The 13,150-nt window shown below is 37.8% G+C and overlaps 1 protein-coding gene across 2 annotated transcripts; it reads right to left on the reverse strand.

The window, feature by feature from the left end:
* Positions 1-278: 278 nt before the first annotated feature.
* Positions 279-9,490, reverse strand: LOC145782600 (uncharacterized). 2 transcript variants are annotated; one of them, XM_082594411.1, is made up of 12 exons: positions 9,346-9,490; positions 9,018-9,122; positions 8,478-8,621; positions 7,893-8,078; positions 7,396-7,557; positions 7,209-7,261; positions 6,946-7,008; positions 5,967-6,509; positions 5,743-5,816; positions 5,526-5,651; positions 5,101-5,236; positions 279-2,547 (listed from the first exon to the last, which is right to left on the reverse strand). In XM_082594411.1, exons 1-11 carry the CDS (start codon positions 9,442-9,444, stop codon positions 5,103-5,105), a joined length of 1,689 nt encoding a protein of 562 aa, XP_082450537.1. In that variant the 5' UTR covers positions 9,445-9,490; the 3' UTR covers positions 279-2,547; positions 5,101-5,102. The 2 variants fall into 2 exon arrangements, with proteins under 2 accessions (XP_082450537.1, XP_082450536.1); XM_082594410.1 differs by having other exon boundaries at positions 281-2,547; positions 5,056-5,236.
* Positions 9,491-13,150: the final 3,660 nt, after the last annotated feature.

Genomic DNA, 13,150 nt, shown 5'->3' on the forward strand with positions numbered 1-13,150 from the left:
GGTTTACAGGTTTTGCTTATCTTTGTATCATGAAGTCCCGATTTTCACAATTAATGTGCAAACCTAAGTTACATATGGGGTAAAAGCCTATTTTCATTTGAAATCACCATTACCAAAATTCATGATTTGCAACTTTATTAGTTTTTGTAGCCTATTACTTTCTGACAAAACTACTTGACTAGGAGTGTGAAACTAGCAACACTAGTAAAATCACGTTTTTTTTTCTAATTTACAAAAAATTATAGGCCTACTTTTTATGGTGATATAGAAGTAGTGAAGTTAGAACTAAAAGCAGTTGAATTTTTGTTTAAACGAATCTTGTCGTGAGGCGTAAAAATATGTTAATTGAGAATTGACTTTTCCGACGTGGGCGGAATAGCGGAGCTTCGGGTCCTGTAATACAACGTCCCAACAGTAAAACGCAATTGTGACACTATTAGGTGATTGAACCTTTATAGTAGCCTATACTAAAGGAACAGTCACACTTGGTCACTGCTATTCTTTTCGTTAAGGTACAGTAGTCATTGGTCTTACAATCCTAACTAGATAAGGTAATAAGAGTGAAGGTTCGGTACTTTATTTACGGAGATGCAGATTAACTTTCCGTTTCTTAACAGTGAATTTATTTTATCTCACTCGTTAGCCTACATGTTGAAGCAGAGCTGATGAAGCAGTTTTGCCAACTGTAGTTTGGTGATACAAGTTTGACTGTTGTTAAAAATAACGAAATCTTCTTTCGGTGATTGCCAACTTTTTGCGGATGTTAATTTTTATGAAAAGAACCAAGTCGTCCGCTGAATAGGAATTTCTAATGTCGTACACAGTTGGCCTATATCACGATTATCACCACATGCTTTCTTCGTCAGAATTAACAAAACACATGCGAGAATCACACACATTAAGATTGTCATTAAAATCGAAGCAAAGGAAAGTTTTTCCAGATTCGTGGTGTACTTTCTTGTGTCTTGTTGACCAGTCGATTATGGAGTGGAAGAGGGACATAACCTTAGTCTATAATGAAGGCAACCAGCAGAACGAACAGTACTTGTACTCCGGTGAGGTTGATATGGTTAAATCTACGATTAATGTTCCCATAAAAAGACTGGCTCCAAAAGATTTCAGCGTAATCAGTAAAGAGACCGACCCTCGACCCAAAAGGTCCATACGATGAACTACGGTTGCGTGCACATGACGGTGTCACGTGACTGTTGCGTCTTTGTCGTCAATTAAAACACAAATGGAACGTTCAAATATTACGTAACGCCTTCGAGGGGAAGGGGGGGGGGTTTATGCAAAGCGTTACGTTAGCGTCACATCGGGGGGAGGGGGTTCAAGCAAAACGTTACGTAACGCTTTCGAGTACGGAATGGTTGTTTTTTGTGCTGAATTCGTAGTGAAAAAGCGTTACATGGGGGAGGGGGGGATTGAAAAAAGCGTTACGTTGGCGTTACATGGGGAGGGGGGGGTCAAAAATTCGGAAAAAAAGCGTTACGTAATATTTGAACGTTCCCAAACCACAATGACGCGAGACACTACCTGGGCGGCGAGACATCCACTTTCAGGCAAAAAAGGCAACAAAAAACATGTTTCGTGATACAAAGCGACTTGGGCTAAATGTTCACGTTCATACCTCACAATAAACAAATACGCTTGTGCATCGTCGTGACATTTTCCTGTTGAGTTGCTCTGTTAGAACGGTCTTGAAGAGCACCTTAACTTGCTGCCTGTACTTCAATGGATTTTACTGTCAACGTCAAAAAAAAAAACAACGATGGTACCAGACTACAAAATAATTTTAAAGATCAGAAACCAACCAATTTGTTGATCCAAAAACTGTTGCAAAATCACCTTATATGGAGGTCTTCATGACAGATATAGAGAATCGAATAGAGGAACAATGGGCTGATGGTATCTACTCCAAACGCTGGAAACTGCTAAGCAACGATAAATTGAAAAAAGCACATAAGTTTAATTATTTACGATAGAAAATAAAGCTTGCGCGAAATGTTCGAGTTTTATCCAATTGAGTGTAAATTACATGTAGCAAGTCAAAACACACTTAAAATAATTTCCATTTGTCTATCAGTTTTCTGCTGTAGAGCAATCACTTATGTTGAGGATGCTGCTGATGCAGCCAAGTAGTGTCACCAGCTAAGAAATTTGGGTGGATTTACATTGATTCCACATCTGCATACGTTGAATCAACGTAAAAGGACAAATTTTGCTCGTTGTATTTGCTTTCAACTTGGTAATTTGACGATAAAATACAAACAATTTAACACACACAAAAAATCAGTCAATTTTCAACACTTTACAGAAAGCTAACTTTCCCTTGATGCAGTGCCACCTCACGGAATACCTTAACCTTTAGAATTTCATGCTTGCCAGACGACTTCAATGACGATTCGTATGATGAGAGGTCTTGCTTCAGCGTAATTGCTGCTTAGGTGTTGGTTCAGACAAAATTGAACAAACGTAAGTTCAGTTGAATTCGTATCAGCTTTCAAAGGAGGTGCAACTACTGTACAACGAAAAAGCGACAAGAACCTGAAAAGAAGGCAGTCATTTAAGTATGTTGTTGTCACAGTGAAGTACAAGAATAAAAATTCAATTCACCGCAGTCGCTGTTGAAAGAGCTGCACTGCGAAGTCTATTCATCACGAACCTCTTTCTGATTCACCTTCACAGTTTGAAGAAAGCTAGTTGCAAAATCGGGCATTTAATGATAAGGATTACCTTGAAAAAGATTCAGTCTGCTTCACGACTGAATGTAGCTCGAATACACTTAGTTTCATTTACACCTGACACTTAGCATTGAACACCGTTCTTTCCAGACCATTGTAATGCAACTCTTCAATGTTCGTAAGCAGAACAAAGCTAAAAAGCAATTCCTGGAAAATATTCCATCTCCTGCAAACGTGCATGCGCAAACCTTGCGAAGAGAAAAAAGTCATTCTAATCGACATGGTGACTCAGTGAAGACAAAACTGGCACGAAAATCTACTGGACAACCTTTACACGGAAATCACCGGTTCTTACGTCATGCCATTCCAGATACCTACATACTATGTTGAAATGCACGTGAATGTTATGAACTCGAACAATTAGAAAAAAGCATTCAGAAATATTAACAGAAGTTTTAGCTCATGGCAAATTGATAATTTTTTTGTCTTTTTTACACCCTTCAAAAGCGATCAAATTTAACTCTGATGCCATTGCGAGCAGCATTTGTGAACACATGAACGCAGAGACATTTAACAGACCCTGAGCCAAGTGGAAACTAAAAAAAGATTTGATAGTACAAAAAGAAATGTGGGAACGGCATAGCAAGAAAATTGCAATAAATATAATAACACCAACAAAGTACCTGCTGTGCCATATGTTGCAATATCGAGAGGATAGGTAGTGAGGTAGTGAAATCTTGCAGAGCCGGATTGGTTTGGATATTTATGGAGTAATTACTGTTTCGTTATTAGTGATATTGCACATACCTCAATGTCTTTCACTTATAGCAGTTCAATTCTCTCCAGGATATCAATATCTCTACCAGCGTGTACGACAAAGCAACTAACTATAGGTTACAAAAAAATTGTAACATGCTTCCAGATCATGGTACCTACTGCGGCTTCAAACTGCCGCCGCTTGTTTAAAAATGTCAAAAAACTTGAAAATATCATGTTCAGATGTGTCAAACATCCAAGACCAAGGGTGTTACGTTCAAGTACACAAGTTGTGTTTTAGGTTGAAATTAGATTTAAGGTCTGTCGCCTGAGAGTTTGACAGCCAATTGATTTGCTTTCGGTGTACTCAGGGCTGCGATTTTTTCTTTCTTGTCGAACAACCAAAATTCTGCGTTTGTTTGTCGAATAGTAATATGACGTCACAAAAGTCAAACAAGCGTTTGTCTGCGAATCACCGCACAAGTTGTGTGGATGTTTATCGTGCGATTTTTATCGCACGCTATTTGTGTGATTGCAAAGGAATATCGAGTGCTGAGTTGTGTACCTACTGGCTACCGCCACCGGACGTGTATATTGTTCAATTGTCTTGCTCCAGGAAGAGAATTGTTATGAACGCAAAACTGAGAATCGCTAAAGAAAAAAGCGTTTAGGCTATACCGCTAGCGTGACCTACTGCAAGATTTTTTCCTTTGGCATCTCTTTAGTCTCGCTTAGTAGTTAGTACTTAGTCTCGTTTAGTGCTTCGTAAGTGGTTATCCACGTACCCGCAGGCGAACACAGATATGAGCGAAATATGCAAGTTACCAAATGTTTGATGCCAGGCGTTAGAACTTCGATCAAAGCATTTTCCTGTAGTGTTTAAAATATTCTTCTATTGGAGAACTCCTTTCCATAATAGCGTTTTTTTTTCATCTATATTTCTGAACATCTGGTCGAAAACTAGGCTGTTTTCTAGATGTGAAACTTTTGCAACAAGTATCCAACAGAGTCATTTTAACAGAGCAATATTGTTAATTGGCTCATACGGCGAAATACAAACTGGCATAGACGTTGACAACTAAAAGTAGCCTAGGTTATTTCATCTACAAAAGAAACCCGTTGTGTCGAAAAGCACGAAACGCGGCCAAAGGTTTGATGCCAGGCGTTAGAACTTCGATCTAAGCATTTTCCCGTAGTGTTCAAAATGGCGGCGCGGACGCCTCGCGTGAACCGTCACTTTTAGGCCTTGCCTTGAAGTACCTGGCGCAAGAATTTACGTAAGCCGGCACTCTTATGATTGTCGGCACTCCTCCCGATTGTTCCTCGACCTGACTTGACGTTCATTTTCATTTTTTTTTCCGTAAGGCACGGCATTTGTCGAATAGTGACAACGCGTGTCGAGCGGCATTGCCGCCGAAAAATACAAACATCGCAGCCCTGGGTGTACTGTAACCAAAACTTGAATTGAGCAACTAAAAAAATGCCATTGGAAAAAAAGAAATGTGAGCTTTATAAAATTCGTTCGGGTGCATCTCTGATACGTTTTGTTCAGTGACTACAGAAAGTCTACTGTTGTTCATCATCCCATTTCAAACGTTCACTTTAGTCCACGTACCTTATATGACGTCACATTTAAGTGATGCAAGACGTGATCTTTCACCTTCAACATGACTCGGAGTCGACATCCATTGAGTCTTCTCCGCTTTTCTCTTTGGATCCTACATCACCGTTCTCTTCATTAACCTCCACAGTCTCCTCCACGATTTCTGTATGCTCCTCTTCGCTGTGGTGGGAAGCTGGAAGAAATACAACAGATTTTTCCGAGAGTCTTTATGAGTGGAACCAACTCTCTATCTGCTGTTAGCTTACAAATTAAACATTATAGGCAACTCCCGCATCATAAAAGCGCACTAAGATACGCTTTAAAATCCACAAGCTTCAGCTATCCAGAAGGTTGTTTAGGAATCCTTCGGGAGCTGTCTTTTTAAAAACATTCACTAATTTCGCATGTTTGGGATTTGAAGACGAAAGGAAAAGAATCTATGCTGTCTTTTAGTTTGCACATAGTGGGGGTTAGGTGATTACCTTCATCGTGATCTGAACGTTTGTCTTGCTTTGAATCATCGTTCTCTTTTCCATTGTTGCCGTCGCCATCATCATTTCGTTCACGGTGAGAAGATTCTGAAGACTTCCGCTTGTCCTTGCTCTTACCTGACAGCACGAACGATTGAGTTAATATGCACAAGTTCAATTGCGTTGCAAGTCAAAATTCGAACGTGTATTTTTGCACCCAGAAACATACTTTCTGAAGATCGTTTGGACTCTTTGTCTCTTGAATCACTTCTTCTTGCACGCTTCTTATCACGGCTTCTTGACCTGCAAAAAACGCTTCGTAATTTAAAACACAATAGTCCCATTCACATTTCCATGGCACAGTAATAAGTAACAAATCGACACACTTGACCGTAGTCCGTATGCGTTTGAAAATATATAGAAGTGGAAGTTTTGTAGCATTGGCTCGCTAACCTGTCGCGTTTTCGCTTCTCGTCGCGTCGATCACAATCTCTTGAAGATTTCCTATCTTTAGAACGCTTACGATCAGAACTTCTGTCACGACCTCGCGAGCTTCGTCGATCACGAGAGCCACGTCGATCACGGGAGCCACGTCGATCACGGGAGCCACGTCGATCACGGGAACCACGCCGATCACGGGAGCCACGCCGATCACGGGAGCCACGTCGATCACGGGAACCACGTCGATCACGGGAACTACGTCGATCACGGGAGCCACGTCGATCGCGAGAGCTACGTCGATCGCGAGAGCTACGTCGATCGCGAGAGCTACGTCGATCACGAGAGCTACGTCGATCACGAGAACTGCGTCGATCACGGGAGCTACGTCGATCACGGGAACTACGTCGATCACGAGAACTACGTCGATCACGTGAACTGCGTCGATCACGTGAACTGCGGCGATCACGATCTTTTGAACTTCGTCGATCTCTGTCACGTGAATTTCTTCTTTTGTGTCTATCATCGCCACGATCCCTTGACCTTCTGTCATGCTCTCTAGAAATAAAATAAACAAAATTGAATAAAAAGCAATTATTTTAACTACTCACAAAATCGACTACATACAGCACAAAATGCACAACCGATTCAACAGTTCCTTACTAAATGATTCACAGAACTTTGCAGAGCGGTTATATTATTAAAAAAGAAAACATTTTGGTTTTCGTGCAGCATTGCATTCCACGTTAGCCACCGACTTCTTATTTATGAATATCATCAACAGTTAACATTTTGTAAGATGCAAGCAAGATGATAAACTCCAAACCCGATAGGTCACAAAAAACTTAACACAACAGTTGGAATCGGTCGGCCAAGTATAATATTTGGGACAATAAATTGTACAAGTTTGTCTGTATTTGTTGACCAGCGCGATTTGGGGAAAACTCAAACGTAACAAAAGGGTGGACATCAGCAACATATATCACAAACTCACCGTGATCTTCTGTCGCGTGACCTTCGATCCCGGTCCTTGGATCTTCTTTTGATATCTTCACTCCTGGAACGAAGCAGAAAAAGTGTAAATGCAAACAGGAAAAAAGACACTCATCAAAAAAATGTTTTCATTGGAAGTAGTGTGAACCAAAGTTTATCCAAACTGTTGTCAATAAAGCAACGACGATGATGCTCCACTGTATCACCCACAAAATCGTTAATTTCCTAATAGGTGTAGTGTAGCATAGAAACAGAAAATCTCACCTTTGTTCCATTCTTTTTTCTGCTTCTTGTTCTACGGCTTTAGCAAGTTTATCCTGAAATTGTATGAAAAAAATCGTTACTACCACTTTCAACATCAACATGTGACCGAATATAGGAACGCATTGACATCACACCTAAACTTGACATCTTCTACTGAGTTATTAAAACTGTAAAGAACATCACACACCTTCAATTCTGTGATTGCTGTCTTTATTTTAGCGTAGCCCATGTGCTGCTTTCCCATTAAATGATCATCCACGCGCGATTGGGCATCCCCGACTATGAGGAAAGCACCACAAACTTCGCAAACTTCCATTTGCTTGTCTTGTACAGAAAACGTGTCCATGATCTGATAAAATAAAGATATCAGAATAAAGCTAAAACAGAGAAAAGCTTTTAAAGGTAAAACGAAAACGTTTACGTTGTTGTAACAATATGGTTAGTAACCACCATTGATTACAATTAAAATTCAATATCAGTACATTTAAACACAAAAAGCGTATAACTTCGCCATTTCTATTTGCGACTGTGACAAAAACAAAATCATTTCTATTTTGTAGATGCCTCAGCGCATAAAAGTAATCAGATAATGTATCCTGGGCAGTTTTTAACTCTAAATTGACAGCTCTGTCAGTGCTCACAAAACCAGGAGTGAATCTATTAGCATAGCATCCAATAACTTACGCCTCCTTTTTGTATTTTGAGTTGTTCTTTTTCTTCTTTTAACTGTTCACAAAGCTTCATCATCGATTGTGCTTGCTCAACCTCTCCTTCGCTTCCTAACTTCTCAATGTTTTGCAACATCTCATTTATCCGATCAGTCAGAACTTGAACCTTTTCTTCATTTTCGTTGTTTGAAAGAACAGATTTCTACACACATATTGAATATCAAATGCAATTACTGTGTATGATATTCACTAAAAACTGTTAAAGGCTATTTCACTCTTATTGGGATCATCAAAGGGTTCTTATTCAAATAAAATAAATTTAAACCTTCAATATATTATATAGTTTTTATTCTATTTGAATAAGAACCTTCTGTAATTTGCTCTGTTTGGCTTTTTTGCTTGGTATTGAGCACTTTTTGTGTAGTATTAACAGTAATTTTTGTTTACATATATAATTACATAATACATATTGAATATGTAAACCAATTTAAACTGTACACATCAAACCATAGATAAACCAAAGTTAAAAATGTCATTTAGGGAATTGCTGTTGAATACAATCTTTGTTTTAGAGAAAAAGTGCTACTATAGTCAGAAATACCGTTTGACTTTTTTCTCCAGAAAGTTGAAGTCTTTGGTTGTTCTTTTTAATTCTTCTTTCAACATCTTGCCAACATTGTTGCAAAAAACGTAGAAAATCCTCTTCATATCCCATTTTCATACATTTAGAGCTTTCTTCATATGCCTATTCAAGAAATGTAATTTACAAAACACGTTGAAAAAGTCAAAAGTTAACGTTGTTTAATATTTAAAAGAAAATCCTCATTTGGTTATACAGCATAATATCTAAAAAACATGCTTCTCATATTTCAAAACACTAACTATACCATTTACCATTAACAGTTTTTCCAAATATCCATGAATAGTACATAAAATATAGCATTGGCATAGTCATTGACACAGTATCAAGTACTAAGTAAATACCAGCAATTGAAAATTTGCACATATTAAGTGTTGTTGATTTCTACTTAATTGAAGCAGAAACTCTTCACTAGATATTAGTTACAGTACTTTAGTAAATAGTGTACCACTCAAAATAGGTTAATTTAATTTCATGCAAGCAAATAATGAATAGAAATACCGTCCGTGTTCTTTCATCATGAATTTTTTCACATGCACCAAGATCTGAACGTGTGTTGGTAAACAATTCGGCAGGGCAAAATCCGCAGAGGTAATATTTACAAACCTGTTGTGAAATGTAAAATTGTGTATTTAATATTGTATGATAAAACATGCAAATGCATAACTTTTTTCTAACCAAAACCAAAGTTGGCATGTTCAAGTAAAACCAAGATCCCAATGTGGCCATTTCTTAAGTTTATATCACAAATAAATCATTATTATGACTTGAACAATAATTTCTACTACAACTTAGCAATATTACATTATTGTTAACTGATCCTACTTACATCTTCATCACTCCAGTGCATTTCACTTGATTTTTCATTGGGAGCAACATTTCGATTTCGCCCCATTAGCTCATCTAGGGCAGCTGACAAGGCTGTCATGGTTGGTTGTTATTACGTTACGCCAAACTATGCTCAATAATCCGAATGACCTGAAGCAGATATGCACAAACATGAATAGAGCAGGAATGACTATTATAATTTGTATATATTCCAAACACATCAGGTAAGTTATCAAATTTAACAAATGTACAATAGCGACTATTTCAGTGTTTAGATAATAGGAGCACAAACTATACTGATTAAACAAAACTGTGAAATAAATGAGAACATTTGGGTACAAACAAGAGAAAGTAATTTCTAGAAGCCATTATCTTCAAGTTTAAAATTAATTGAGTGATGATTCAAACTTCATCTGTTTCTCTTTGGATAACTCTATTTTTATATTGTCAATTTATTTTCCAAGCATGACATGTCCTAAGCTAACACAATATACAAGAGAAACTTGTCAGATATTTTTTAAACAAGAATCCAAAATAAGGTTATAATAATTTTCAACAAAAAACATACGGTACACTGAATATTCCAGATTTACTATATGTATATACATTATCGACAACCTATAAAGATAAGGCAGTTACCACAAAAAGTATGCAGTTCTGAATGTACAATAATCACATATGCACAATTTCATGACTAAACCATGCACTCCAGTGTAGAAATAGCAGTAACAATAGCTACTCGTATAAGTCACTGCCAGATCATTTTGTAATATAGCTACTTCAAATTTGTAACACAAGTGGCACAGTTTTATAGCACAATCAATGAAATGGACTAAAATCACAATATAAATTCTTATTTTAGTTAAAGCAAAGGCTATCGGATTAGAACAAGTCTTGGAGCTGGTATACAAGTCCCCACCCCCTTGGTAACTCATGACAAAGACAGGACTCCGCCAAACATATAGGGTGAAACTACTTTACCTTTGTTTTACTGTTCAAACACTTTAATCCACATGTTTTGGTCAATTCCTCTTTGTCATGGGTTACCAAGGGGGGGGGGGACTTGTATACCAGCTCCCAAGTCTTTCCTTTTTACATTGCCTTACTATTTGATAACTACCCCGAGACTGTATAATAACACAATTTTAAAGCTATAGTATGTTATTTTTGGTTGAAGCTGTGCTGCTGTTTCAGATATTATATACCAGATAGTTGACTCAAACTAACCAAATAGTAGAGCTAACTCCCGAAACACAGAAGCATTGAAACACAATTTGAACTCTCTGAATGACATAAATATTTTCATTATTTTGATGAATCAAAAATTCAGCTAATAATTTGACAGTGTAGTAAGCTACAGCTTCATACCTAAACAATGACAATGCTACAAGACATATGATAAAATACTTCAAATACTAATTGTTAGATTTAACTTCAGTTGCACATATTCCATCAATAAACTGAAATCACATACGGTAAGCATTTTATTATTAATAAACAAATGCACACGTTCTTTAAGTTTCCGGTAATTGTTCAGTACACAATTATGGTAGCCTAGTTTTCTAAGTAATTTCAAGTCTTCTTCTATCAGTTTGTGCACACCACAATTTTAATGAGTCAATGCTTTTTCCTCTTTGCTTTCATTGTTACAGCAGAAACTGCTACTGGAGCTTGGTACTTTCCAGCCGAAATCTTGTTGATGTAATACAAGCTTATGAGCGAAAAAATCAGACAAGTTGTAACACAGACTCTGTGAACCATTGCTGAAGCAGCCATAGACATAGCCAAGCATGCAAGAACTTCAGGAAACAACTTCGCTTGGAAAGAATCGTCCAAAAATGCACTTTCGAGATTGTTAATTCCTGTCAGAAAGAGAACGAACAAAGTCGAGCCTAAAAATCCTCCCAGTATAGTCAACAGCTCTGTAGAAGCTAGCTGCACTTTAAAAAATTGCATCCCAGAAAACACTAACAAGGATAGTATCATCGCGATGATTCCAGAAATCTGAGTATTCAAAGGCATTATCACTGATAAATCTCTAACACTTGCCTAGTAACAAGAAGATTTCAAAGTGCGGCTCAATCCAGGAGCTTTGAGAAATGAAAACCAAGGTTTCGTGGCAGTATATTAACTTCGATTCGTGCATTTTGAAACGTATTTATTTCCAAACTGATAGGGTTTTAAAAGTTGAAAACTAAATATGATGACGATGATGATGTTCGCCCTTCGTTTCCGAAGATGGCCAATGAGACTGAGATCAAGCTTTTTTTTTTAGTGTTGGCTTTGGTCAGTGTATGCTACATGAGTGCGGAGATGGCTGATGAGGTCTAAAATATAAAAACATTAAAATGTACATAAATTTAAAAAAATAAAACTGCAACTATTTATGACAAAATTAGAATTTTAGAAGCAAGCAATTGAGTAAAGAAAAGTTACAAAACCAATTTTCTGTGTAGCGGCACTATTTAAGGGTGTACCGCTCATTCTCTAACGATTGTTTGATGGGTCGCTCGATAAATTCGAACTTCATCCATATTGCTAAAACCTCAATTGCTAAGGTAACAGGGAACAGTTGTCAGTAGATGTAACAGAAATATATTTTTTGTTACATCTACTAACAACTGATCCCTGTTACCTTAGCAATTGAGGTTTTAGCTTTCTAGATATGGAACAGGGATCGTTTCAGAACAAGACTAGGTCAGAAAGCGAGGCAGACTCCGACTCAGCTCAGCAGCAGCCTAGAGCAGTTAGCTACTTCATCCATATTGTTTATTTGTAGACCATTGCACCAATGGGGAATGGCTTCTTCCTCCTCCTGTGAATGTGGTGCCGAGGAACAGACCGCAGACCACATCATCAATGACTGTAGGCCTACCATCTTCAAACCACTTAACGGAGTGGAAGGTCTGCGCGTCATGGATGATGAAACTAAAGACTGGCTGCTCTCTAGCAGCCTTCCAGTGTAGTCCGGGAACATCGTGAATCTGGGGTGGTAAAAGGATAGACCCTCGGCCCCAGAAGCTCAGACGACGACGACGACGACGAACTTGCAAAGAAAGCTGACTGAAAGCTTACAGGTAATTTTAAAGAGTCTGGAAATATTTTTTGTTTCAAACAATCATCAAAAAGTTCAGTTAAATGGAGTAGAATGATAATTTTTGACAAACTCACTCCTCAACATTTGGGAAGACTTGTCATCTGATTCTTAACATCAAATTTGTTTATCAGGCATTCAACGTTAAAATTATAATGACTGCATAAAAAACAAATAGCGAATTTTCGACAAAGGGCTTTAAAAGTGAAATAGTACACTGGAGGTTTGTTTGTTTTTTTGTTGATTTACCGTACCTCAAATGTTTCGAAAAGCAAGTCACAAAGTTACCTTTGCGAAGTTAGGGACAGTAGTACTGTCCCTATGCGAAGTATTGTTGTTTGTTTGGGTGCAGATCACCTCAAATGTTCCAAACAGCAAGTCACAAAGTGACCAGTTTGATTTCAGTTTTTAGTTTATATTTGAGTGGGAAAATGGATAAGTTATTGCAACAGCTTTTTTACATCGGAATTTTCAAAACTGTATTTTGTTTTGATCTCTGATTTGAATGAATCTTTTGTCAAGAATTTTGTAATGTTTCGACTAAAAATTGCATTTCCAACATCTCAAAGTTGCTGAACTATAATTTTTAAATGCGCGTTGTTGAAGGGCTGTGCCGTTGGCCGAACTTTTGTCTGCTGATTTTTGGAGAACTCTTCGTCCTTTGCTTGCGCTTGCCGCTTTTAGTGACGACATGGGACGATAAATTAATAAT

This window comes from Aplidium turbinatum, chromosome 13 (assembly GCF_918807975.1).
Source record: "Aplidium turbinatum chromosome 13, kaAplTurb1.1, whole genome shotgun sequence".
Taxonomy (NCBI): Eukaryota; Metazoa; Chordata; class Ascidiacea; order Aplousobranchia; family Polyclinidae; genus Aplidium; species Aplidium turbinatum.